General features: G+C 37.2%; 1 protein-coding gene across 2 annotated transcripts in view; it reads left to right on the plus strand.

Annotated features, from left to right (window-relative positions):
• The window catches only part of CDH13 (cadherin 13), a 389,565-nt gene that overhangs the window by 61,862 nt on the left and 300,501 nt on the right, over positions 1–27,202 (plus strand). For both annotated transcript variants that reach the window (XM_015874147.3, XM_015874146.3), the window contains exon 2: positions 22,032–22,143. In XM_015874147.3, the coding sequence (XP_015729633.1) occupies positions 22,032–22,143 (112 nt within the window). The remainder of the gene's footprint in view (positions 1–22,031; positions 22,144–27,202) is intronic.

Below are 27,202 nucleotides of genomic sequence, written 5' to 3' on the forward strand. Positions count from 1 at the left end.
GAAAACCAATTCAGGTACAAGCAGTAGCTGATATTTAAGAGGTATCTACTAGGCTTGTTTTGTCAGCCATGATGCTTATAAACCAAGTAACCTTCCCCAGTTTAATGAATTGGCACAGATAATGCTATGTTTCTTTTCAGGGTTACAATTAGTGATGATACCTCAGGAGGCAGTCAAGTTTAGAGTGTCTGAGTTGGGATCTCTGAGATCGAGTGAAACTAAATTTCAGTTAAGTAGATTAGATTAGCTCTGGCTGGGAAGTGAAGCTGATATTCTCAGGGAAAGAAAAACACTTTGAAACTGTGCTTTGAATTTTTTCCAATAAAAATTACTGTGGAACATTAATGCCAAAATGACCCTCTGGAATAATCTGAATGCTGTGCTTCAGTGATGTGAAAATGTTGTATTTTGATTTTAAATATTAAATACTTTGGCCTTATATATTACTTGATATTATGCAAATCAAAACACAGTTAATTTCTTTTGACATCACTGAAATCAGGTTTAAGCAGAAAAAAATGCTCTCCTCTGGAATGTTTCTGTCTCAGTGAAACTTGCCTTTACTGATAGATGAAATTATGTTGAAAACTGATTGATCGACTTTGTGTTTAAGCAAGGGTTATTCCATTTGTGTATGACTAGTTCTCTTTCAAGCTGATTCTTCCACCAGATGCTCAGCCTCTACTTCCTGAGTCCAATAAATGGGTAAAAGGTACTTCAGTGCACACATGCATGCTGCATAATAAACATCTACAATGGGGTGTGTTTTCTTATTTCCTCCATTGCTTTAGATATGTCAGTAGCTTACTGTAGGATAAGTTTATTGTTGAGATGATGAAGTTACCATATAAAGTAGTTTGGAATTAGCATGGACTGAATCCCTGAAGTCCCACACCAGGGAAAGCCCCCTGTGCTGAGGTAGGTTAAGTCTCCTCTTCCAGCGGACAAGAAGATGGCATGTGGGTTTCAGATCTCTAACACTAACTCTGATCTGTATTAAGAGCTTCCATCGAATGAAGACATTAACACTTTTACATCCCTTGTTGAAATTATCTCTAAGTAGGCTATTCAGTGAGCAAAAACATCTTCTCATCCTTGGCACGCAGCTCAAGACTTCAAGCCAGATGCAGGAATTACTGAGGAAAAATATTTGGCATTTGTTATGTAGCAGGTTGGACTTGGATGATCACTTTATTTCCCTTTGACTTTAAAATCTATGAAATCTTAGGAACTGTAGATTTGCAATTGATTCTTTGGAAATATTTCCTGTGATAGCTTATCTGTGTTATTAAAATGATCCAGAGTCACCTGGGAAGTCACAAGCTTTTCATATTGCACAGGACTGCAGTCTACTGCAAATCTCACTATGGAGTAATTCTGAGGGAAGGGAAATTAAAAATGCAACCTGAAGCTTGGCTTTTCAGCTGTGGTACTCGAGTGGTTTGCCACAGAGTTCACAAAAGTGAGAGCACTTCTGATTTTACCTTCTTTTGCTACGTCTGTCTATTTTATCTCCTTCAAGCAGTTTCTCTTTAGTGCTGCCCAGTTCCCACCTCGCTATTATGTCTCCTTATTGTGAACGTGAATCCCAACTACAGAAGAAGCCCTGTCAGATGGGATTCCCTTTTGAAAGGCTGAGGAAGCTGCCTCAGCACTGAAGTTGTCGGTATGAGAACTTCTTTCATCCACATATCCCAGATTCTTTCACCAAAATAAGGTAGGGAGATGGGATTGCTGTGGTACCCAATGTATGAAAATAAAACCTGTGCTAACAAAGTCAGCTTTTTCCATTTTACAGGTGGCTTTTGTTTGCTGGATGGATAGACTTTATATTCAAATGGATTCATGAATGTGAGTTAGGAAAAGGAATTTCTCTTGCTCTATACTAAGTGGGCAACAGGGGAAAAGTCTCAAAGCAGCCTTGGTAACTAGTTGTGTAGCACAGAAAGCAATGAATCTACTTGATAGTGTTAAGCATGCACAATAAGCTTTCTTCCCTATGTGACTGCTGTGTCTACCCAGGGAATGTTTTCAACTGAATAGCAGAGAAAACGAAGGACACAAGCCAGTGGCATTTGCACAGTGAAGTTCTCCAAGCCTCAGAGGAAGACATGGTGATACAAACTTTTAGGTGTAGTTTCTGACTCACTGGGCAAGCAATGAAACATGAGCAAGCAATGAAAGTTTTCTTCAGGAAAGAAATATCCACGTGCATATCAAAAAGCCACGTGACCATTAAATAGTCTGTTCAGCATTAGGATACATGCATCATCCACGAGTCATTTGAGGGCATTGTGCCTTTGTTTCTGTTTGTAGGAACTGAACATATAAGATAATACAACCTTTTATCCTTTTCTATGCATTTATTCTGCCTGTTCTTCTCTGAGTATTAGGTATCATGAATCCAATTGGATCGGTTTAAAACTGAATACTCTATATTATATATGTACTGTTATCGCCTGGCAAACACTATGACAGATATCAGGGTATTCATTACTCTCACTTCATGATCTTATAAATCAGATCTTTTTTTATTATGGGGAAATGTTTTACTGTGTGCTTGATCCAAAACCCGTTATTGTTTCTGGACACATTCCCATTGATTTTCATAAGATTTGGAACAGTTCTTGTGAGGTTTTCAGTACAAAAGCAGCTTGTGTTGATGGAGAAGGAGGAAAATTTTGAGGACCTTGGTGGCTTTTTTTTCCCCTGTACTCCCTCAGTTTGTCTCCTTTTCTGAAGTCAAGGCACAGCCGCCTTTGCTACTCCTGCCATGCAGAAGCACTTTCCTATAGCTCCCCGCCTCATTGATTCTCCATCTGTTTTAATTTGAACATCTTTCTGGTGACCTATGTTCACATCTGGTGTAAATATGCTACTATTCAAAGTGTTTTTACTCTGTCAGTTACCATTTCAGAGAATGATTTATTATGAGAGGAGCAGCGTGCTCTGTGATGTAGAAAGGGGAGAAAATCTAGACATGGCCTCAAGGAATTCTTTTCTCACTTGACTGAGATTTGGGAAACATGAGGTTATATAGTGCCAAGAGGCATCACTCTGATAATCTGTCCCCCCAAATTACCTGGGAAGCAAGGAGGAAGGGGATCGGGCAGGCAGAGGAGGCAGCTGCCATCCACATTTCCTCGAAGTTGTAAAGGACATGAGCCAAACCCCACAGACATCAGTCACAAGTCTGCCAGCCCTTCCGAAAGACATTTGATAGCACAAAGGAGTCAGCTGGAGACTTGACCCAGTTTTGTCAGAGCATAGTGCCTTAATCCATAAGCCAGCCCTTCTATCCTTTTTAGGTAGGAAAACAATGTACTTCATATAGATAAAGAACCAGATTACCACCTGACAATGATTATATTCTAAGGCTGTGCAGATTTTCTTCTATTTCAGCACAGAAAGAAATTGCAAAAGAACTGATGTTTGGAAAGGAATTTGAATGTAGACCAGGTGGTTAATTTGCTCACATTAGTTATCATGTGTAACAAGGGAGGTGCAGTTTGCAGTCAAGTCTCTGAAAGAACAACTCTATTGCTGCTCAGTGCACCGGTTTGCATTTTTGCTCACATTACTTTTGTGCTATGGACTTTTTTTCTCCAAAACACTAGGTAAGGAAAATGACATAAGGATGAGAAATGGCGTATCTGAGTGGCCATCTACCTCTGCTACATGAATTTTTACAGAATAAAAGGCTGCATCATCATGCTTTGATAACAAGAAAATCAGAAGCAATTTTTTTTTTTTTTTCTTTCAGAAAAGAGAGGATCACTTACAGTACTTTAAAATAAGACAATTTTTTCCAATGGCCTAAAGAAAAAGAATCTTTGTGTACGTTGACATCCTACCATTCCATTCCATCTTGCTGAGTGTGAGCCATTCATGGAATATGACTGCATCTCTGCTCTTAGGAAATAGATTTCTGCTGTTGAAGTGGACAAGCTGCAATGATGCCACTTCTTAAATACCATTGACTCCTGTTCCACTTAAATCAGATCTGAGTCTTGATCTTTATAAAGCATCCTTAAATTTGTAAAGGAGAAGATGAGTAGAGCAGATTATTTTCCCCAGGTTTTAGCACCTAGAAAACATAATTGATGCTACTGTGTAGTGTTTGCTCATATGCCTAAATAATTGTATGTAGAGTGAAACTCTAGATTGCCATGCTCAGTAACTGCACTACCCACACAGCAACTATACATCCAGTTGTTCTGGGCAAAGCCCACTGTACTTAGTGCAGGTGGTAAACTTGTTCAGGTCCAGTTCTCTGGTGTGTGAACACTGGAATCTCTTAGCCATGGAAAATTACTGGGCACCTCCAGCCTCTGCCGACCGGAGAGAGAATTGCAAACACTCTGCAGTCCTGCAGAGAGGCTTAATTGCTGTGCTCCACAATTGAAGGAAAGCTCTTTATTTCCTTGCAGAAGCCTCTGGTTTAAAACAATCAACAACAGAAAAGCAGCAAAACAAAAACACATAATGTCTAGATAAATACTATGTCTACCTCACAAATGATAGGTAGTGGGAAGCATGTTGCTATTGGACAATAAACAATACATGGAAAGAAGCTTAAATTGGTATTTAGAAGCAAAGCCAAACGTAGGTCTCAATTTGTTAAAAGCATATCTATATGAAAACTTAAACACTTGTGTTCTTCTTTTCTTTCTTTTGCACGACTTTATTTACTTTTGCTATTTTCAAATTACATCAACATAAAAATATATATAATCTCCAAAAGTTTAATAACAAGGCTTATTTCTTTAATATTTGCAGAAGCTGCATGGAATGATAAAAAAAAGCAAGCTCTGCTGATTAGAAAAGCGCAATACATTATTAATGAAATAAATCCAGCTTATTTGCTAGCCAGTGTTAACAACTGTGACAGGAGAAGTTAATGCCTGGTTTGTTATTAAGGTTTTTCTCTTGTTTATTTTCCATCACATCTTAGCTTTACTGCAAACCAGCAGGCATTGGAGATATGTGTGTACCCTAGGCTGCTGCCAGAGCTTAGCTAAGCCTCATCCCAGCTCTTCTCAGCTGGCTGTACCGCTCACACCTACTTGGCCCCTCTAGCTCCTTATCTTTCTCAGTACTCTCATGTCCTCTGCAGAGGTTTTCCTGCAGGTTTGCTGCATCACCAATCAGTATGAGAATGGCTAATCTATGATGCTGCAATTTGAGGTTTGCATCCTGAGATACAAACAGTCTATAGTCTTCTCCAGGTCTTGATTCACTGAATCAATCTCTGCTGTTAAGCAGTATTCCAATAGTTAGAATAGTTTAGAGTATCTAAAGTTTGCCACCTTGTTCAGTACACTTGTTCTCTTTCTGTTGCTATTATGCAACAGACCTATAGAAGGATAGTATTATACTGGTTTAGAATATACTATACCTATCAGAATTACAGGAATCAACAGGGCAGCTATAAATCCTGTGCCAAGAGGAAGCTATCGATGGGGGAAAAATGCTCATCTCTTTTGGTGTCAGTCCTATAGTGCTTGTCTGCGAGGCACAATGGAACATCTGGAAGCAAGAGCCCTTCTATTCAGGTAGCTGAAATTGCATTAGCTGCTCTCACATAAAGAACAGGATTAGAATGACAGACCTCCCCACTGACATATTTGTTTTTGAATAAACTCGTCAAATGCAACAAGGAGTGTCATGGCAAATCTTCCCTGCCTCCACTGTGAGGAGAGCTTCTGTGTGCATTATGACAAGAGGGTTGTGTTTAATTGAGTTGCATTTTGGTGCTGTCTGCTGTAGGTAGATACAATGAAAGAGGACAGAGGGCAGGCTGAATTCATCACTATCAAGCTTTTTTTCTTTCTGTCTTTTTTTTTTTTACTGGCAGGTAACAGCAAAATAATTACTGCATACCTAAGCCAGATGTGTTGTAGAGAGATTTATATGGGAAGAAAGAAACTTATGCAATAGCTTCACGTTAATTTATGCTCAAGGTAGATTTCACCATTCTTTATGGCACAACGGGGAACCCTAAATACAATGGGGAATACAAACAAAAGAGGATAATAGAAGGAAAGCATCTTGCAATACCTTTGGAGATGTGCCTTATTTCTGCCTGCCAGAATCTGCTTCGGTGGGCATTTGCTTAAGCATAATGACAGCATAGCTTACAACATAGCTTCATAGAAACTAGGTCAGGTGAACTGCAGTTGCTATTGTAGCTTCATGAAGCACAATATTATCTATAGATCTGAAATTCAAATACATTATAAAGGGTAGTTTTCATTAGTAGTGGTTCTTTTAGGACCCAAACTCATGTGATTCAGTACATGGAAAACATGCAGAGATGACAAGTCTGGTTGTTTATTTCTTTGTAACTTGTATGTAGGTAACCTGGTTGAAATCTGAACTGCTGTGGAAAGCAGTTCTTATTCTGGGAACACCGTCTTCAGTGCTCTATGATTCCTTGGTGTGAAGTTTGTGGTCTTCTAAACTACAGCTCAGATGTCTTGTCCCGCAAGACTGAATGGCAGAATCACTCAGAAAGGGCAGAATTACTGGCTTCTAGTCCATACAGCAGCACTGAAGATGCATGACAAACTAACATGAATGAAGTAATGAAGCACTCTGATTTGGGACTCTTTTAACTTCTCGTTTTGTTAAAAAATGGTCACAAAATGATGCAGAATTTCAGGACCATTTGTTGTTGATTTGTTTTTTTTCCCCATGTACTTCTAAACTACAAAACTATTTTGTTGGTTTTTACTGTCCCAGCACACCCCCTTAGAGCAGCAATATTGCCCAAAGGGGGGGGAAAACACACTTGAATTATTCTTATGGAATATTTTATCCCAGCTATTCATAACAGATCACAACAAATGCCATTAATAATAACTGAATTAGATAGTTTTATTTCTGTTTTTTTGAAGTCTTATACTTCTTCATTTCTGGTCCTAATTTATTGTTTGTTAGTCTCAGATGGTTTTCCGCTTTCCCACCACAGTGCTTTAATATTGACCTAATATTACCCTGAAGATATTGACTTCGTTGTTTTCTCCCAAGGCTTTTCACAGGCAGAAAGATGTATATCAATTATTCAGTGGAAATTTTCTACCTACTGAACTTTTCCCTTGATTTAACTCTAGAGGAACCCTTCGACGTTACATTTATACTTCTACTTAATTAGTGAGGCATATCTGCTAACAGGTTAACTAATAATTTCTAGCTTTCCAGCTCTTAATGTGTCATAGAATGAGGTAATGTTGTTGAGGTAAAGTTATGAAGTATATTAGTCTTGTAGTCTGTCAATCATACTGCATTTTCCAGTGGAAAATTGACTCGCACATGCGGTAGTCAATGTATTTGTATGAATTCCTCTCTAAAACTCTTTACCAGAAGCACACAGGCCACCTGCATTTTCATAGCTGGCAACTGAGCACTACTTAGTGCAAAATAGATGCTCTTGTCTTTGTCATGGCTGTGAAGGGAATTCGTGCACATGTGGCCCTTTGAACTGTCCAATAATCCTGGCAGCCTCTGGGATGTAGGATAAGGGAACAGAAATGAAAGCCAAAATAGGGAAACCAAATCTAGGCCATGGAAGGCAGCTAATGACAAGTGGTAAATTGCCAACTAAAAAGGCACAGAGTTGAAATAAAAATAAGTGGGATGGGATTCTGGCAGATGAGATGTGAATGAGGGTTAGGATTTTGCCCTTGCAGTTTGGCAGGAGAATTCTCCATCTCCTAAGCTGGCTAGATCAACCTATTAAAAAAAAAAAAAAAAAAAAAAAAAAAAAAAAAAAGAATAATTATTCCTTCTTTGCTGTCCTCTTTTAACAATTTTTGGTGAGCATGGAAACAAAATTTACTAGTGTTAGTCAAACATAGTACGTGCCAAGAAACACTGATGTGTTTATATTGGATAAAAAAGTATGCAGCCTGTGATTTTGACGGTGCTGTTTGGTGACGCTCAGTGTAGATCTATCATGTGTACAACACTGTTGTGTAGCATCCTCCTGAAGCTTTCTAACCAAGTATTTTTGTCCCCTCTCCTTTTCTGCTTCAAGTCATCTCCATAGTTGCATGCTTCCCCCTTGGCGCTAATTGACTTTCACTAACGAGTCTAGGTCCTTTATCAATTGGTTTGAGAAAAAAAAGAATCTTGCTACATGAGAATCACATATTGTAGCAAACTCTTGCTCTTCGGGACTGTTTCTACTTTTGCCAAATCTACTGGGCCTAACTATGTGGATTTCGGTTACTGCTGAAAGAAAGTAATAGAATGAATGCATTCCCTGACACGTGACCAAACACTTTCTCATTCTCCATCTGTTCTGTATAATATTTGTTCCTGCTACTACTTTCCTTTTATTTGTGTGGCCAATAGATGCAAGGGATTTGTAGTTTTATTTTTGGCAGAAACAAACAAAACCGTCTCATTTGCATTCTGGCTTTGTTTGTCAAATTTTCTGTTGTCTTCTGTGGTGTAGATCACTGCTTTGTTTGAATGTTTAAATATCCTTTGTCCCTTAGTATCACATTGAGCACAAACCTCCTGCAGGAGTTTTACTTTTCTGTTTTGCATATTCATATTGATTTTAGGGAAGTTATTAATTAAGCATTTGTCAAAGTGAAAACAAGTGCAAAAAGAGAGAAGAAGCGCTACTGTATCCATAAACTACTGGAATGGCTCTTCTGATTGAGTTGCATTTCATTATGGAGGCTGTGAATGTTGCCATTAGTTGGTTTTTTGCTACCTCAGTAATAGAGAAAGAACATCTGTGAGTGCAGGAGTTTGGAGAACCGATGTTGGTCTTGATTATAATTTTAACAGTGCTGGAAATAGCTTAATAGCTGATACTTGACTTGTATGTCTCTATATAAAGGTACCTGTTGAACATAATAAAAGAATCCGACTTCCAAATTTTTAAGTCTTGGGTTTTATAGATCTCATCTTCCTCCTCTCTTCTGAAGAAAACCTCTGTCCTAGTGATGGTGAATACATGCAGGAGCAATATATAAGGAAGTTAATGGTTGTATTCTAGATATAGTAAATAGAAATAGCTAAAATAAATTCTCAATTTTAAATCTATTTTTAACAGCTCAGATAACAATCTGTGATTTAAAATGCTGTTAAAAATATAATTCTCCTGGACAGCAGTGGAAGAGTCGACGAGCACAGTTTATTGCTGCTGCTTGATCTATGTAGAGTAACTCAGAAGTGGAAAGGACAGATATTTGATTAACTGATCCATATACTCCATTGCTTATAAACCACCGCATTACAGATTCTCCCCCAAATAAATCTGTAGTCTTGCACTGTATTGCTTTAAACCTATATTTAATAGGATAACTTAGAAATAATTTTGGCATGAAAATAGCTGTATCTGACATTAAACACCCGACACTCCTTTTGGATTCTAGTCTGAATCTCATGGTATTCCCACATTGCACAGAGAAATGTACTTAAAAGAAAAAACACTAGAATTGGTCTTGGCTATTGTTTGTTGTTTTTGTTTGTTTGTTTGTTTTACTAATGGGCAGAGAGATGGGGTAACACAAAAAACTATGCTGACCTAAGGTTTTAGACTTTGAGGTTGCTCAAAGCCTTCCTATACATTCTCCATTAAAATGTAGTACACAAGTAAACTACAGGTGAAAGTATTCATGCTAAAACAAGGCAACAAATAAGCTGATTTGATATGCCTTCTGCCTTGCTTTTGGCTTCGTTCCTAATCCTGTTTCTCACAAGAGAAGCTCCTACTGTGAATAGCTGCTTCTTAATAATAGAATATTACTTTACTGATTAATATTTGTGGGACACTCAGTCTAATTACTGTTTCTCACAGCTTCTTTAATTACAGTAATATGAGGTTTTACCTAAGTAAAATATTTCAAATGAGTTTAGCAACGCTTTACAACTTAATTCCGTATGTGTAGCACAGCAGCTCACTAGTGGGAGAGAGGAAAACAGCCTTTGAACCCAGGGCACATGTTTGTGAATGATAAGATACACTGGTGTTTTTGTTTCTGAATCAAAAGATGTAATACTGTGGATTTACAGAAACAAGGAACTCTGGAACGTCAGTTTAGGGAATAGCTGTAGTGAACGTGATTAACTCTGGATAAAGGGGAGCTCTGTGTAGTGCAATTCAGGATGTCTGTGTTTACTTATGATTGAAACTGGAGAGACAAAATTAAATGTCTATGATTAGTAAGGCATGCCAATGAAATATCTTCAGGGACCAGCCACTGTCCTTTCAGATGGATGTGCAGAGGAACACCAAGTTATTTTTCTTCATCAGAAATTACCCTATTTCTTCTATGTCACTGATGTTGAAAAGCAGAAGGTGAAATATGAAGACAAGTCTTTTGAAGAAACAAGCTAGTAATTTTTCCTTCCAGAATGCCTTATTTTAAAATGGAGGTTAAATCACATTCATATTAATTGAGTATCTCTCTGTGCACTGTATTTTTGCTATGTGTTTAGTAGTAGATGCAATCAAGAGATGTACAGTATTGGAGAAGGACATGAGGTCATAACAAAATGCAGGATTCACTAATAGTGTGATGTCTGTCAGCTGTATTATTCAGTGCTCCATTTGTACATCCCCATTGATATTTTCAAACATCACAGCTTAATTTCATCTCTCAAAGGGCAATGCTTAAGAGCACAGTGTGTTTTTGGCTATTGAAAAGGGTAAATTCATTGATCAAATAAAGGGGGAAAAAATCTAAGCAGGTTTCTATGACCCAATCTTACAAAAGGAGGAATAATAATATTCTTAAAGTTGCAAACCAAACCAGAACCTGTTGAGCAAACTGTATCTGTAGCAAAAAAGACTTGAACATTGCTTGACCTGAGGTTGGATTAGTGAAATTCTATGGGATTACACCCTTCTCACTTTCTGTAGACTCAAAACCTTTAAGAAACACTTCTCAATCTTGGAAACTATTTTTATTTACTGAAATATATCTATAGTTTCTGACATGTATTTCATGGTGACGTTGTAAGGCATTGGGATTTGATTATGGGAATCTTTAAATATTTTAAAAAGAAATGATTGGTATTTGATATAATGTTCCTTTATTTTGAAGTGTAACGTTTCATGGTTTTAGTCTTGCAAATTGAAATTTGTATTGAGGAGTTGAAAAAATGTTAAAATGCTCCTGTAATTTAACTTCCCTTATGCTCCGTTATGGTCTCCCAGAATTCAATCACAAACATAAAGCGCTGATTAAGAAAATATATATATATATATATTTAAAAAATCACATTTAAATAATTTAAAATTGTTTAATACTAAACATGAACAGAACCCCATTCAAATAGAAGTTCCTATAAAAAATTGAAGCAGTTGAATAATTCTAAATTGCTTTATACTGTGCAAGCACAGTACCCCAATCACTTCCAGGCTGAAGCACTTAGGAAAAAAAAAACCTGAAATGCTCCAGTAATTTTAAATTGCTGTGTATGTGAAAAAAAAACACAAAAACAAACAAAAAAAAAACCACCTTTAAATTATTGGATACTTAAATTTGTTCTTTATGATTACTTATTTTTATGTACAACATGAACAGATTTACTTAGTCAAACTGGACCAAAAGATCTGATTGTATGAACGTGTAAGCAAATTTAATTACCTGCTGTTGCAAATAGTAATGGTAGGGCATTCAATTATCAACTGCATGTATGATGCTGTCGGAATTCTCAGTACTTTTGTTATTTTGCGTCACTCAAATAAATGATAAAGTCTTTAGTCTGCATCTAAGAGGCCTCTTTCAGATCTCTCCAAATAGGAACTATTAGATCGCTTTATCTATTCAGTGTAGGTGGATACAAAAGCATACTCTTGTGTCCTTTCCATCCAGAGATCTGTTAAACAGAGACGTGAATCTGACCTCTCAGTGTTTTTAGTGATTATATTCATATTAGCATAGATACGGCTCTTGCAGCTTACAGCAGAGATTCACCTTTTTCCTCAAACTTTGGTTTGTTGCTTTTCTTTTTCTCTTGTTGAATCTCCTGTAGAACAGATGTTAGACTTGGTAAATACAGATGACATTGAACCAATGAATATTGAAATATTAAGTAGGTGGGCTACACTAACGTACTGAGTTTCCATCCATAGCAAAATCCTAAATAATTGCTTTCAAAAGCAAGTAGTTTTTTTGTTGTAGATGTTTCATTATAGAATTTGTAGGGTACAACAAGCATGTCCTTACGCCACAGGACTGTCACTTTGAATAAGAAAATCATGTTCACTTGAATGCACAATATTTATCCAATATTTTTGGTGACAACTGGTTTTACAAACCAACCAAATACACCCATGGAATATTTAAGTTAACTGGCAATATTTTCCAGTATCATTATATCTTGATAATTGAAAGTAGGTTTTACAATGAAGAAATCAAAGCAAATTAATATTCAGTAGGATGTTACCAAAGCATTATCCAGGACACACCAGATTTCATTCTCAGTGCTACAGAATTCCCTTTGACTTCTGAATACATGGAGGGGAGGGTCAATAGTTGTATCTTTTGCATAAAAGATTTCATTCTGCTTTTAAATGGCAAGCAATTATATGAGAGAGGGTTATAGACCAAGGTCCCGGTTTCATATTATTTATGTTCTAATTAATTTAGGAGACTGTAAAATTCTTTTTTTTTTCTTTTTTTTTTCTTTTTTTCCCTTTGACTACTAAGTGTTGATCTTTAAGAGTTATCATGTTCCTAGCACTAATGGGTTTTATTTCTTTGGAAAGGTCATTCTCAACGTAATGTCACTTGTAACACAAGGGAGACTGTAAGCTTTGGAGACTTTGCTTTATTGTGATGTGCTCAAAAATGTTCAACTACTCTCTGTCTTTCCCCCGGGGCATGCTTTCTCGAGAGTCAGAAGAGCTGGTACAAACTCTTTTAAGTTCTTTGGCTGTATTCTGCGTTTCATTAAAAACGCACTTCAAATGGCAGCTGACGCTTGCAAAAAAAAAAACAACCACACAACCTGGAGATTTCTTTATTTTTTGTAATTTCTGGATGACAAGCAGCTCGAAAATTAATGCCTGTTTTAACTGAATGCACAAGCCCTTGATTGATCAAATGAAGAGTGATGCAACAAATTGGACCGTACAAGTGAAACAAATTAACAATTTGCATGGTAGCTTGCCTACCTATAATAAGGCATAGGTGATGCTTCTTCCAACCTAAATAAAGTAACTTGAAAAACAAAGTGTTGCACAAAAAAAGCTCAGAAGTATGTAAGTAATTTAAGAAATCAGCTTAGGGAATGAATTCTATGTTGAAATAATGTTAAATTATGTGATCACTATTCTGTGTCTGATAAAACAATTTAAAACCTATAGAAAGTTCAATACATTACATATATACAGCTGATCTGGTATTTTCTTTGCATTAAACCTGTTAACTTCTTGTAGTTGTACATCAGCCATCAGGGTTATCTGGGGACGGTGGTGTTTTATTTCAACAAGCATATATCTTGTGGGTGGGAAAAGGAGCACAAAAGGATTGTGATGGATCCCTTGCAGTGCAATTACATAACTTAGATCAATAGGTTCATCTTCTGTACTATATAGAAGCGTGTCCCTTCAAAAGCTTGACTGGGAAGGTAACAGCTAATCTTCAGTTTTCCTTTCTAGACTTTCTGTTCTCTAGGATGTAAGATGATGGTAAAATAGATGGTGCACCTAAGTGCTGTGTCCTGTATGCGATAACTGATTGTACTTCTAATGATTTCAGTAAGTACATCCAAGAAAGGCTTAAATAATATATATTTTCTTAAGTTTGTTCAGTATACTAAATGCATCCTGAAATGATTTATGTGCCTGTCATCAAGTCCAACTGCTCTTTAACTCAAAGTCAGCACACATATTTGCACTAGGACTCTTGCACTGTAGTCATTCTTCAGTTTTTCTTATGAGTGTTTAGATTTTGGACTCTTTTTTGCTGCTCTCCAATACCTTTGCTGGAATCAAGGTATTTACCTGAAAGTTTTCATTTGAAACAAAACCTCGTGTTTGTGACTGTGTGGGAAGAAGACAGAAAATGTTTAGCAAATGTTTTCTTGAAGCTGAAGAATGGACATCTTCACTTTTTCCTCATACTTCTTTTAAAGACAGGAGGTTTGGTTCCTGCTTTTGTAATGTTTTGAGGTGATTGCAATGCGCGTGTGCTTAATGCACAAAACCATGCTACTCAATGAAAGATTGTTTTCATCAAGCACATTCTCAGTTTTAGCTTACCAGTGCAAAAGACAGAAACTCGGTGTTACACAAAGTTCAGTTTTGTGGTGCAGTAATAATTGCTTTATTTTATAACTTTGTGGAATATAAAGAAAACGATAGGTGGGAGGTTGTACCTTTTTTGATAATGATCAAATTGTTGGGAAACTAAACATAAATCATGTTCCTTAAAGGACATCATGCCTGAAAAAACACTATCTGCTCTAAGAAATGTATGATTTCAATTTTTTCTCTAATGGCTTTTGCCACATCAGCATTCTCCTGTGTGGAATAATGACTTTGCTCCATGCAACTTCTTGTGAAGGGTCATAAACGTGTTTAAAAAAACCTTAATTTATTTCCTTTGATAAAACATAGATTCATATTTTTGTTCATCTAAGTGCTTCAGGAAGTCATTACTGTTGGAAAATAGGATCAACGTGTTTAGTTCATTAGGTGATAAATAACTAAAATAGGCAGCATAAACAAATCTGTGAACAGGTTATTGTTGTAGGACAGTTTGGTTTTGGTAATTCCACATCTTGCAGTATAACCAGAGCAGAACTCCGACTTTCAATGTTTCTTCTTTATGCCTCGTTCGCTGGTACAGAAGTGCTGTTGAATGGCTCATTTGCATTATTCTGTGCCCTGCAAAATGAATTTATTATGCGGCTTCTCTAAATAGGCTAACCAGTTGTAATCTCATTCCAGTGCTGTATGGGTTTCAGCAAAATGTGATTACACTTTTCATAACGCTTAAAAATAAACAAAAAAATAACCTTGGGGCCCAACTCATCCTTTTGCCTGAGGAGTCCAATTTATTAAATGGGGTCATTAATCACGATGGGTAGGTATTTACTTGGTAAATAATGGATTAATTTAACATGTTACTCCCTTTGAGCACAAGTAACACATTGTGGTCTCAGTGATTAATCATTAAAATATTTAATGAACTGGGATGATAGTTGTTGCCTGGCTTAGAACAATCCAAACAATGTTCAGATATGTCTTGCAGATGAAAGACATCCTGAGCTCTGATCCATGCAGGTACCACTGCCCTTGTTGACTTGGAAGCTGTCTTCTATCAGCAAATCTTGAGTGTAATAAACTCTATTGAGAGGGAAGGTGAATCTCTGTGCTGTGCGATGCCTGCCATTTGCAAGCTGAGCTACTTCCCATCAGAAAGGGCACAGGTTTAGCAATGCATGAGGGTTTGCACCTGTATTTGTATTTCATAAAGATTAATTCTGTTTGCAAAGGCTGCTTAACTTTGTTGTAGCTAAATGGAAGCAGTATCTTTGCTGATGTCAAATTTTTCAGTTCTTTTTACTGTGTTAGTTAATCTTAAAATGATTGTGATCCATCAGTGTGATAAGACTTTAAAAAGGAAAAGTGGAGTGTTAGGAAGCATTAGGCAACTTACTTCAGGCCTGAGGAAATTTGAATATCATTTAACAGGCCTTGAAAAGTCCTTGTCTAGAATTCCTTGTATGCTTTGCAGATGCAAACTTTAGCAGACATAATGGAAAGTTACCAAGACGATTAAAGAGTTGGATACTATAGGAGAAGATTAGAAGAATTTGGTTAGTCTGATTTAACAAAGTGAAGAATTAGAGAGGAATAAAGTTAATTAAGTTATGAGACAGGACTGGTACAAAAGTATAAACAGAAACGATGAAATATCATCAGAAAGAGAGTCTAGAACTGTGGAGAACGAGAGGAATTTAGTGCTCAGAATTCAGTGATATGGCCAAGAGTCTGTCTGCCTGTGACAAGTGTCAATCTGCTGGACATTAGAGATGGTTCTTTCCAGGCCTAAATAATGTTTTAAGTGGGATATATGTCATATATTTCCTGACCCCAAGCAGAATGGATCCAGAGTACTTTGGGCTCTGTACAAATGGATGCTAAAGCTATATCTCAACAAACTGAATAGGACCTCTTCCAGGGATGTTTAATTTGGGAAAAAAAGTAGCTGTCTGTTCAGACAATAGTACTGGCAAATTACTTCTCGAATAACTTAAATTAACAAGATTTCCAGTGTCATGGAAGATGCACACTTTTTATTGGATATGTGATAAAATGCTCGTAATAAACATATATTCACAAAGAAAGTGCTCATAAAAAGAAAGTTCCTGTTCTAGATAGTCTCACAAAAGAGTTCGTCATATTTTGTTTCCAGTTAATGGACGCCTACCACAGTCACACTGCTTAGTGACAGGAGAACTGAATTCATTTCAGCCAATAAAGCCATTCTGATTTGCATTTTCATAGCCCACCCTTCAGTACTTCGACTGCGACTTTCATTTTTAGGACAGAGCTATGCACTAAATGGATATGTAGGCCCTTTAAAAAGATATTTATCATCCCTGAAGAATCTTAGTGCCAAATCTTAATAGCATTTCTTACAAAAATGACTTGAATTCACTATCAGATGGAGAGGTAGAACTGCAGAGATTGGGAATACTCTTTCTGAACTCCTTTAGTGATTAAAAAGAAGAGGTTAAAGCCTGAAACAATGAAAAGTTTCTCTCCAAAAAAAAGAATTAAAATATCACCAAACCATTGTGCTTTAGATATCAAGCTATTGCCTAAAAGCAGTGTCTTTTACTTAGTCACTGTTGGAGACAAATAGTTAATCATCCCTTTCTAAAATGTTTACCACCTTTGATAATTCTACAGATAAGAGGATAAATTATTCAGGCTCTTGAGTTTGTTTGTTTGTTTTCTATGCCAATTGATGTTAACATGTATACAGAAGATGGGGAGAACTTCATGTCTGGTCTGGATGTGATCGGATGAAACGATTGCCTCAGAACCTGCTGACACTCCAATTGGTATTTACATAATGTGGAATGAGAACCTTACTTCAAGTAGTGCTCTCTTTGTTTTGTTGAAGTATCCCTCTGTTAATTTCCTTTAAATGGCTCCCTCATGTCAATCTTGAGTCAAAACCTGAAATCAATGAATAGCTCTTTCCAACTTCAGTATGGAGGGCTTCATCATCTCTCTGCAAATCACAGGGACTGTGGTGTGCTTTTCATTACTCCATTTTTCTTTTCTGATGGCTTCCTTGTCATTTATTTCTTTTTGAGTCTAGTATTGCAGCACCTGAGGATAGAAAGGTTTTGAGATTCAGAGTTCTCTATTTGCATGATAAAAATATTATGTCACGTGCAATTTAATTCAGTGTTAGTGGTTCTCATTATTCCAATTACTTTACCCTCTCGCTTCGTGGCTTTAGGATCGCTGTATTTTTGGATGAAAAGCTCAAGTTTTCATATGCAAAGAGCAAATTTCCAGTTCTTGTGCTTACAAAGAAAAGCTCAGAAGCAAAAATTGTCATGTACTCCTCCAAGTAAATGAGTCAAAATAATTCCAACATGCTGCCCTCCGCCAAACAAACACCTCCCAAAACCATAAATATTTCTTGTTTCCCAGGAAGTGACTCATTTGATTTCTGAACTTTCCGATTTACAAGTATTGTTCAAACCGGGTGTCATTTCTATTTTAAATCTTCTTTTGTAGGTGTTTGTTTTTTGTTTATTTTGCATTTAACGTTACTGTCCTGAAGCGAAATGTAGAATGTGGTCTTACCAAACACTGCACTACAAAATGGGGTCTGTTTGCAGTTATTGTTTGAAAAACTCTTGCCTGGGCAGATGGTTTTCACAGGTGTCTGCACCAGCCAAAACTCTATTTAAATAAAGCCTTACACAAGGATGAATTTAACACCATAAGAATATATGTGAGATGTAATTGGTATGCTGATGCTTGCATTTTTGTAATAGAAAGTTGATCTCATATAAGTAGGACTAAAGGCATTTTGAATGCAGGTGAGAAAATGCATTTCAAGAGTGAGGATGCAGCCGATCAAATCTGAATGGAGTTCCTTCATACACTGCAACGAGGAAACTCACATGGAACATAAAGAATTTGAAGTTTTCTGGAAGGTCACTGTTGGGATCAACTTTTTGTCACTATGGAGGTGAAGGAACCCCAGGTCTTCAGATGCAGTACTGCCAAAAGGAACTTTAACACCAGGGGCTTTATTCATTTCCATGGCAGCGTGGTATAAAACTGCAGTGCTCTTCTGCTTTCCAACCCATATTCTATGGGAGCAGCGTTAGGGCAAATGTTGAGGTTGGTAAGGTCAGCAGCATGTGCCTGCTGTTTTATTAACAACAAAAAAAAGGTGTTTCTTAGGCTCAATATCTTATCAGATGCACAGTTCTAGACCAGTGGCTTTTGCAGGAGTTATCTGAGTTAGTGACATTTCCTTATAGTGGCTGGCAATGAATTCAGAAAGACAAATTGTCAGGATATTAAAAATGAGTCTTCACTCTCTACATTTCTGAAAAGCATTAGGTTATGAAAAACTGATTCTGCCTGTCGTTGAATAGAGGAGCTTCAGGGCTAAGAGTCACAACTGCTTGGTTTGCTTCCCAGGCTTCTAACCCCTCAGTATTATTGTGTGACTTGTCTGCTGCTCAGCTGTCATAAACTTTCAAGCATAAAGCTTTTTTTCTTAGCAGTGGGTGAAAGATCCTTTTGTACTAATTGCCCAGTTCGTATCTAACTATATGTGTGACCAGTGTTCATACATTCTGAATTCTACATGTTTGACGCTTAGTTTTCAGAGTGTTTAGCTGAGGTCTTTCTTAGATTGCTATCAGAGAATAAGCACTGCTATTGTATTAAAAATATATGAAATCTACAGGCTGATAAATGCAGAATATGTTCTGCTTTGAACAATATTTTCTTTGTCTTCAACACAAATCTGTAGTTGTTTTTTTTTCTTCAAGATATTTTAAAGACTTTTCCTCCTGAGGTGAAGGAGCTCAAAAGAAATGATTTTAATGTGATAGGCATTCAGGTCAATGGAGGAATTTCTTCATGAGAAAAAGAAATCAAACAAATACTTGTGCTTCTAAAAGATAATTAACTAAAAACTCTCAGTGTGGTGACAAATCCTGTCTGATAAGTTGAGATGTAGAAGGCACATGGAGTTGTGCAAGTAGAATAAAATGTTCCATCTCACAGAAAGGCCAAGCCTGAATCTTGTAATTATTTCAAAGGGAGTAAAGGTCATTTTCTATTTCCTACATCTGTATTATGTGAGGCTTCTGTACGAGGCTAACAGAAGTTAACTCATGACCTATTTAGATTGACCAGATTTCAACTTATTCTGTCGCAAATCAGATAAAATAGACATATTCCCTTCTCTAAGAGCACTGTCACAGATGATGTCCAAAGCAACCTTTTACATTTATAGCCCAGTAAGACCAGAATTTCAACTTTGAGATGTCAGAAACTGGGAGATTGCAACATAATTTGCCTCTTTCCTGCTGTGTTAGTCCTTTAGGGGAAGAGTTATGTTTGTGGTTAAATTTCAGCCTATTCTGCTTGGGCTATTTTTCTGCTGTGGACTTGTAAAATAATTTTGCTTGAGTTATTGCTAGCATCTTGAGATCGGGGGAATTTTCCTTCTGCTGTGATTGCATTTTTGTGCATATTCATCCAGTAATACCATGAGTCAGAAAGACAGGTACTTTAAAAACGCACCTCTGTGCTGCACAAATGTGTGCAGAAAATGCCTGCCTGACTTTCACAGCTCTTTGCACATGACCACTGAAATGCATACCAGGCTATTTTTGATGATCAGTAATCAAGTTTTTGTGCACAATTTTATTGGCAGGCTCTGAGTATATATCTCTTTATGTTTAACGGATGCCTTATACTGGAGGACCAAAGGGGACACTGTCCAACACTCAACCTCTGCAGACTCTCCAATAAAATCAATATCTCAGTTTCAATAATTGGATGAGGGATTAGGCACAGTACTTTATTTCGGGCTTTGTAGGAATGGCAGCAGTTACACGGACATACAGAAGTGAATAATAGTCAAGTGTATTGCGCCATTCTTCATGCATTACTTCAAGTCTTTCTTCCTTAATCCCTTGAAGGGATAAATGTAGCACAGGCCAGGGAGGAAGGGGAAAGGTGTCCATCTTCTGCTTCTGAAAACCACCAGCTTGACTGTCACTATTTCTTAGTCTCCAGCACTTGTAGCCAAGCTTTTACAGCAGGTGCCAGTGACGTGAAACAAATGATCCAGCACCTGAATTCAGTGAGAACTAGTGCAGACTAGGTTGAGAACTGGTGCCTTTGGTTTTTATTAATGGGATCACATGAAATTTTTGTGTGTGTGAGGTGTGTGAATGGAGACAGCAGCAAATGCATCGCTATGATTTAGTATGCAGGTTACAGGTAGTGGAAAGTGGAGAACAGATATTAAAACTTGGCAGGACATCTCTCAAGGATTAGGAACAGTTGACCTAATGTTAATGTAGAGAGAGAACCGAGGAATGTGTGACATGCTGCTGTTGGGTCGATATAAAGGACTGCACAGTTTGCTACCTGAGAACTGGCTAAGGAGCAAACCTCCAGCACTCACCTCTGTTATCTGGTGGAACAACTGTCCTCATGTTACAGCTTTACTAGCAAACTTTTACTGGGCATGTCTTAACAGACCCATTTGTGCAAGGCCACTTTGGGTTTGGCACTCATGTCTTCCAGGGCCACCACATTTGCCTGATGGTTTTCTCCTCAGGTAGAGTGGTTGCCCCTTCTCTGAGTGCTGTCAGCAGACCCGCCATAACACCTTTGATGAGAGCAGAGTGCTGTGTTCACCAGGTTAATGCTACTTTCTGAAAACCAACTTTGGAGATTCTGAAGCAGAAAGCACTTTTGAAAATGTTGCCATCTTAGTTGGAAAATAAAGATTTGGGTTTTCCCACTCTCTTGAACTGTCCCCCTTTTGTCTCTCTCTTTAACCTCTTAAACTTGGCAGCTTTTTCCTGCCGCCTCTTCCTCAGACATTCTTACCTCCGTGCCCTATTTAAAAGCTGCCAATAAAAATAGTGCCTTGGATTGCTGTCTGTACTCAGGGATAGAACATAAACCTTCTGCAAGTGCAGCTGGCATTGTACCTATTTCCAGCAAATTTTATTTTTCTTTTAAGCTCCCTCCTTTGTGAAGGTGTTCCCGACTTGACAAAGAACTCTGACCACACACTAACAATGATACAAAAGTGTATTTACCTTTAACCTCCAGATCCACCCCCACTATGATGCACTGATTTAATTTTGCCTTCCCTTGGTGTAAATAAGTTTTTGATTACAGAGAAAATGACTGAACTGTGGCTCAGAGGTGAAAAAAGAAACAAACAGCAGTTCATATTTGGGAGCAAAAAAGGTGTTTTGTTGTTGTTGGTTTTTCTTTCTGTTTTTTGGTTGTTTTATTTTTAAAGAAAATTTTGCAATGTGAAATATCACTCTTGAATAAATAATTCTTTCTGTAACTTTGTGAATGACATTTTAAAAACAAGGCTTATGGACCCTAATCATCATTTATTTGAATCAACTTTAAAGTTCTTAACTTAATCGTATATTTAAACTGAAATGGATTCAACTGTATTGGTAGAAGCAACCTAAAAGCATCCTATGACTTTATAAAGACCAATAATATCCTGTATCCATCATCTGGACTGAGAACTTAGCCCTCACAGTTACTATATTTCTATATTTTGTGATCTCTTTGTCAGCCCACACATATATAAAAGCAAAATTTAACATAAAATATGTTCAGCAAGATTTGGAAAGAGAAGTATGATGAGATAGATATTTTGTTTTATGAACATGAAGCTCAGTGTTTTGTTTTATGAGCACTGAGCCCAAATCCAGCATCATTCCCAGAAGCTTACATGATGAACGAGTGAGTGGATATTCAAAGTCAATTTCCTTTGTTTCCTCAGGTTCTGTTGCTTGCGTGTGCAGAAGATTTAGAATGCACCCCTGGATTCCAGCAAAAGGTTTTTTATATTGAACAGCCATTTGAATTCACAGAGGACCAGCCAATTCTGAACCGTATGTTATTTTCATATATTAGTCTTTTGCAGAAATCAGAATCGCTTATATGTTCGTATCACTCCTGCCATTTGTCAGAAAGCTTTTTATTGTACACAGGGAGTTGAATATTGCCACGATTCTGCCTGCGTTCCCCTGCAGTAGTGCTATATCTCTGAAGGTTTTACTTGGTTTCATGTATGAGAGATGGCAAAATACCATATACACATATATTTGGAACAATATGTGTATTGTCAAAACCTTAAATCATCCACTTCTGAAAAAGTAAATTTCCTCTGAAATATTTATAGTATTTCCTATAATCTTGGAAATTGCTTGGGCTTGCCTGTGTACACTTCACTATTCATTCAGCTCTGCAAATCAGGTTTACAAGCTTCCTTCATAGCTAGGGTAAGTCCAAGCCTCTAGAAGAAATTTAGAGGAGACTATATCAAGCTTGTGATCATCAGTGACAGCAAACTGTAACTACATGTATTGTACAAATGGAAAATTCAGTGATATTTCCAAAGACCAGGTGTGACTTGATAAAATCCATGCTGGTGTTGTATGCTTAAAGTATTAGCTAAAGGACATTTAATTCTCTTTCAGTCCTGGTGTTTGTTTACTCACATGTTTTAATAAGCAAGTGTTACAGTTTGTTCATTTATTTCTGTGACTTTGAGACTTCAGGAATGCAGACTCCAAGTTATTAGTACCTTATTCAGTGGTCAATGATCTTGAAAGAATAATAAAAAAAAAATAATTACAAGAAAATCAATATTAAGTGATGCAATTTTCATAACTCCCAAACGTGTTGGTGTTAACACATGATATATTTTACTAATACTTTCTTAGTTACGCTTGGTTGCTTGCTGTTAAACCATGAATACTTCTAGATATGCAGCATGGCTGCAAGCATGTAAATACAGTATCAAGATACCACATGGCGGTGCATGGTCTGGTGAAGCCGATATGCAAAGCAATGTTACTCTGTAAACACATGCAATTCCCCTCTCAGTTACCTCCAGATATTATTACAACATACTGATATATGTGCACTGTTATGCTTGTTTGGATGAAGGCATAATATATTTGTAAAGAGTCTTTAAAGCACCAAAACAACTACAACAAAACAAATGCTAACAAACAATGCTTCTCAGAGATATAAGAGGATTCAGTTTAGAACACAGATTTCAAACTTCCAGTTTCTGTAGGCAATTTTGCTTCCTTTTAAATTCTTAATTTAATTCACAAGATTGTTTCCAGTCATTTATAAACTCACTTTGATTGGATTTAAGCATTTCTTTACTTGTTAAAAGTAGAAATTTGTGGCATGTGTTTGATAAGCATGCAGCACTGAAGGCCTTTGCAAAGAAGGACAATAGTAATAAAAATAGCTTTTGTTATATTCTTTGGCTACTTCTGAACTTTGAGACTGTAACACATGTGGCCAGATTTGCTAATTTATGCTTGTTTTACCAAATGTGTAAAGGACAAGTTGGTTAAGCCAGCGTTGACTGGTGAGCTTTGTGATGATCCAGTAAACTGCACTGGTGGGAGAGTGGCACGTAAGACACCATCATTAATGTGAGGAGGAAGAAAGAACAGGAAGAGACCTAGAAATGCCTGGAAACTATCCTGGGAATTAAATTATTTTAATAAGCAGGCACTAAATTGGCCTAATACATAATGTTGAACAAAGGCAGACTGTCAATGCATGATTCTAGTTAATGCAATCACTTGTAAATAGTACGTCCTTCATGCAGCAGCATTAAACCTCTGCACAGTTTCTTCATTTTAGCTGTCAACAGAATTGATATTTTTAATTGTCTGTTTGAATACACTTTGCATGCTCTTGCATCTTTTTATACTCATTACCCAAGAGTGGTGTAATTTAGCAGTTGCATTGGAATGTGTGGCTTAGCAGGGCTATGCAAATTAATAGACCAAATATGCAAAGCAGGTCTGTAGCAGTGATTGCTTTTGTAGTCCTTGATAAGGCAGGGAGCTTCTTAATTCTTTTCTGAAGTGCCATAAAAGTCTTTCTCCTTTTTATTTTTCAATTTAAACAAGGACCTATTGTACATTCCATTGCTAGCATCATCCTAGCAATTAAATATAGGTTATGGCTCTTTCTTATGCATCTACTACTTACAAATATGGCAGTGTTAATTATTTTATCCTTACCGGTAGGAAGAGAAACTCAAAGGCAGGGTACACAATTTTCTCATTTATACAGTTTCTTATCAAAACTTACTTATGCATTGACCGTAACAAGTACAGCTGCTCAGTTGTGATGCTTGCCCACCTTCCTATTAATTTCACTCAGATCAGGTTGCAATTTGTTATCTTTTATCTCATTGTGCTAAGACTGAACTGCTTTTTATTGATTAATCATTGTGTCCCACTTAACAGCTATCTCCAGCCTTATCCACTCTTCAATTTTCTTAATTTCATTTGCTTAATTTTCTATGGATTTTTTCCCCCCACATTAGACTTCCTTCTGTCATTATCCCTCGTGTCTTCTACACACAGAAAATGAGGTATTGCTCACCTGTTTGTGATCTGCCCAGTTCTTTCCACTGTGCAACTTTCTTAAAACCAGTTGGTCCCTTGTTATTCTGGGAGAGGATCTATCCAGTTCTCTCTGGAAATGCCATCAAATCTGTTTCCATAACTGTTGCTTCAGCAGGCAATGATTTTATGTAGATCTGTAGTTTACACCTATGACCACCTTCTGTAATCAAATAGAGAAGACAGCAAAGATTCCTACATTCTTGATAAGATGGTATTTGACAGCATTTAATTGCAGACTTTACCTATCTGAAACATTTGTGGTCATCAAATCTTCTCATCAGCAGTATTGTCTTTGGCAACGCTGACAGGTCACTGGTTGCGATGGTGCTCCGTCATGCCAGGCTGATAGAAAGTTCCTAATCAGACCCATCAAATGTGGAAATGTAATTGTGTTACATTAATCATGTTTATACTTAACATACATGAGTCTTGGCTTTTGGGGGTATTTTTAATTGACAATAAATCAAATAGTACACTTGAAAAATTGAGGCAATTAACATAAAGGCGTTAGGTGGTGTGCTGTGCATACTAAGCTGGGGAATACACTGTCAGTGATCTAAATGTCAAAACAAAAGAAGCTTTGACCCTTACTTGAAAAGCTTTAATTTGGATGTTAATTAATGGCTGACCTCTTCTGTCTCTTACGTGATAGATTGCATGTTTCAGAGCTTGGACTATTTCAAGATCAGGGCTTTGTCTGTTTGCATTTGAGAGCTTTTTTTATTCTGTAGATTTTAACTAAGACTCTTCTGCTCACCCATATTGAAACTCTTTGTTTACTCATATGATGTGAAATTTATTAGCCTGCTTATCATTAATACTTAAAGGTAATTCTGCTGTTTAGCAAGGTTGAAGCCTTCAAGATTTTCTTTGCTTCAGTAGAATAAAGCTTGTGGAAAGATATAAGCTAAAGCATCGGGTGTGTACACGAATCATACTGCTGATCACACTCACATCACATCATTTCCTGCTGGCTCTCAGACAGGTAGATGAGGGTCATGTGAGACCTGTGGTTTATCATATCCACTATTCCCACCAATTACCATGCCCTCTGACTTTACAGATGGCCTATTTATGCAACTGGTTCATATTACTAATTTGACAGCTTCACTCTCTATTTTCTCTTATCCATAGAATTAATACATTTTTCATCTCTTCTGATTCATTTTTTTTCCCTGCAACTTGCATACAGCCACTGTAGCAGACTAACTCATGCTGTAAAATGCCAAATTCTCCTTAACCTTTTGGCTCTTCATGCTGAATATGGCAGGTTTTAGGTAACCACAGACAAAGGTATCAGCTGTAGCCGGTAGGTTCTGAATTTAGGAGGGTAACAGTAGCAGATTACTTCACTTGAGATTAGATTTTTATTTGTTTTCTGGAGACTTTCCAGGAACAATAATGGTTTGCAGATAATTCGTTTGGAAATTATGTGTAGGCTTTGGTTGACTGAAGCGTGCCAGCTGTTCTTCTAATAATCTAAATCAGTGACCAACTGCTCATTATTAGCAGGATGGGTCTGTTGCTTGGTACAGTGCAAAACCTGTATTAGCAACGTCCCCAGGTGCTCTAATGGAAGACTTTTCATTTCCAGTTGGCATTTCCCAAACAAAAATCAGATTAACTGAACTATTACTCCCTAATGGAAGAACAGTGCAGGCCAAGAGGCAGCTTCCTTCAGGTATATTAATGTGTTGGAAGGCTAAAATCTTCATCTTTTAGGGTAATGTAGGCTTGTTGGCATAGGACAAACTCAACAAGCAAAGAGACTGATGCAAACTGCTCACGAGTAACAACATTTAGCAGGGTGATCTTCCTGAGAAAATGTGGGTTAGAGGCAGGGCACAGCCTGGTGTTTCAGCCCCTTCCACATCACTCCATCAGGAGGAAGCTCTTTGGATCTGACAGATGTAGAACACATCTCTGCATGCTGAGTCCTTCTTTCCTTTCTGTTATTGAGTAGCTTTGTATTGTCACAGATTGCATTTCTGACAGCTTTTAATTCGAGGATCTGGGAAAGGCACCATTCAAAAGACAACTAACCATTTCCATTGCGCTTCAAAGTTCAGTAGGGACATTTAGCAAGAATTAATGGAAGTAAATGAGGTTAAATCTTTCTTTAAACATAGAATCTCTGAGTTAATGATATCTTAAAGCATGCAAGTATTCTTGACAATAACTGCAAATGTAGTTCACAATTAATTTTTAGCTTTTAGTATTTCTCTCTTCTAATCCAAATAAAATTAGAACTTTATAAATGATTACACCCATGTTTTGACTCGCAGTTTTTCTTTCCTTTTGCTTACTTAAAGCAGCCTTTCCTCAACAGAGCAGTCTGTCTGCACACGTTGCCTGCTGTCTGCTTTAATGGATACATTTCCTTTTCACATAGCTTTCTTGTGGCATCTGATCTTGCTGTCTCTCTTTGAGAATAAGTAATGCTGGCAGTAAACTCATGACGTCTTTCAGGAATGTATTAGATTGAGTGCTTTTTTCTAGCTGC

The sequence above is a fragment of the Coturnix japonica genome, chromosome 6 (genome assembly GCF_054131305.1).
Source record: "Coturnix japonica strain WE chromosome 6, WE-NBRP24, whole genome shotgun sequence".
NCBI lineage: Eukaryota > Metazoa > Chordata > Aves > Galliformes > Phasianidae > Coturnix > Coturnix japonica.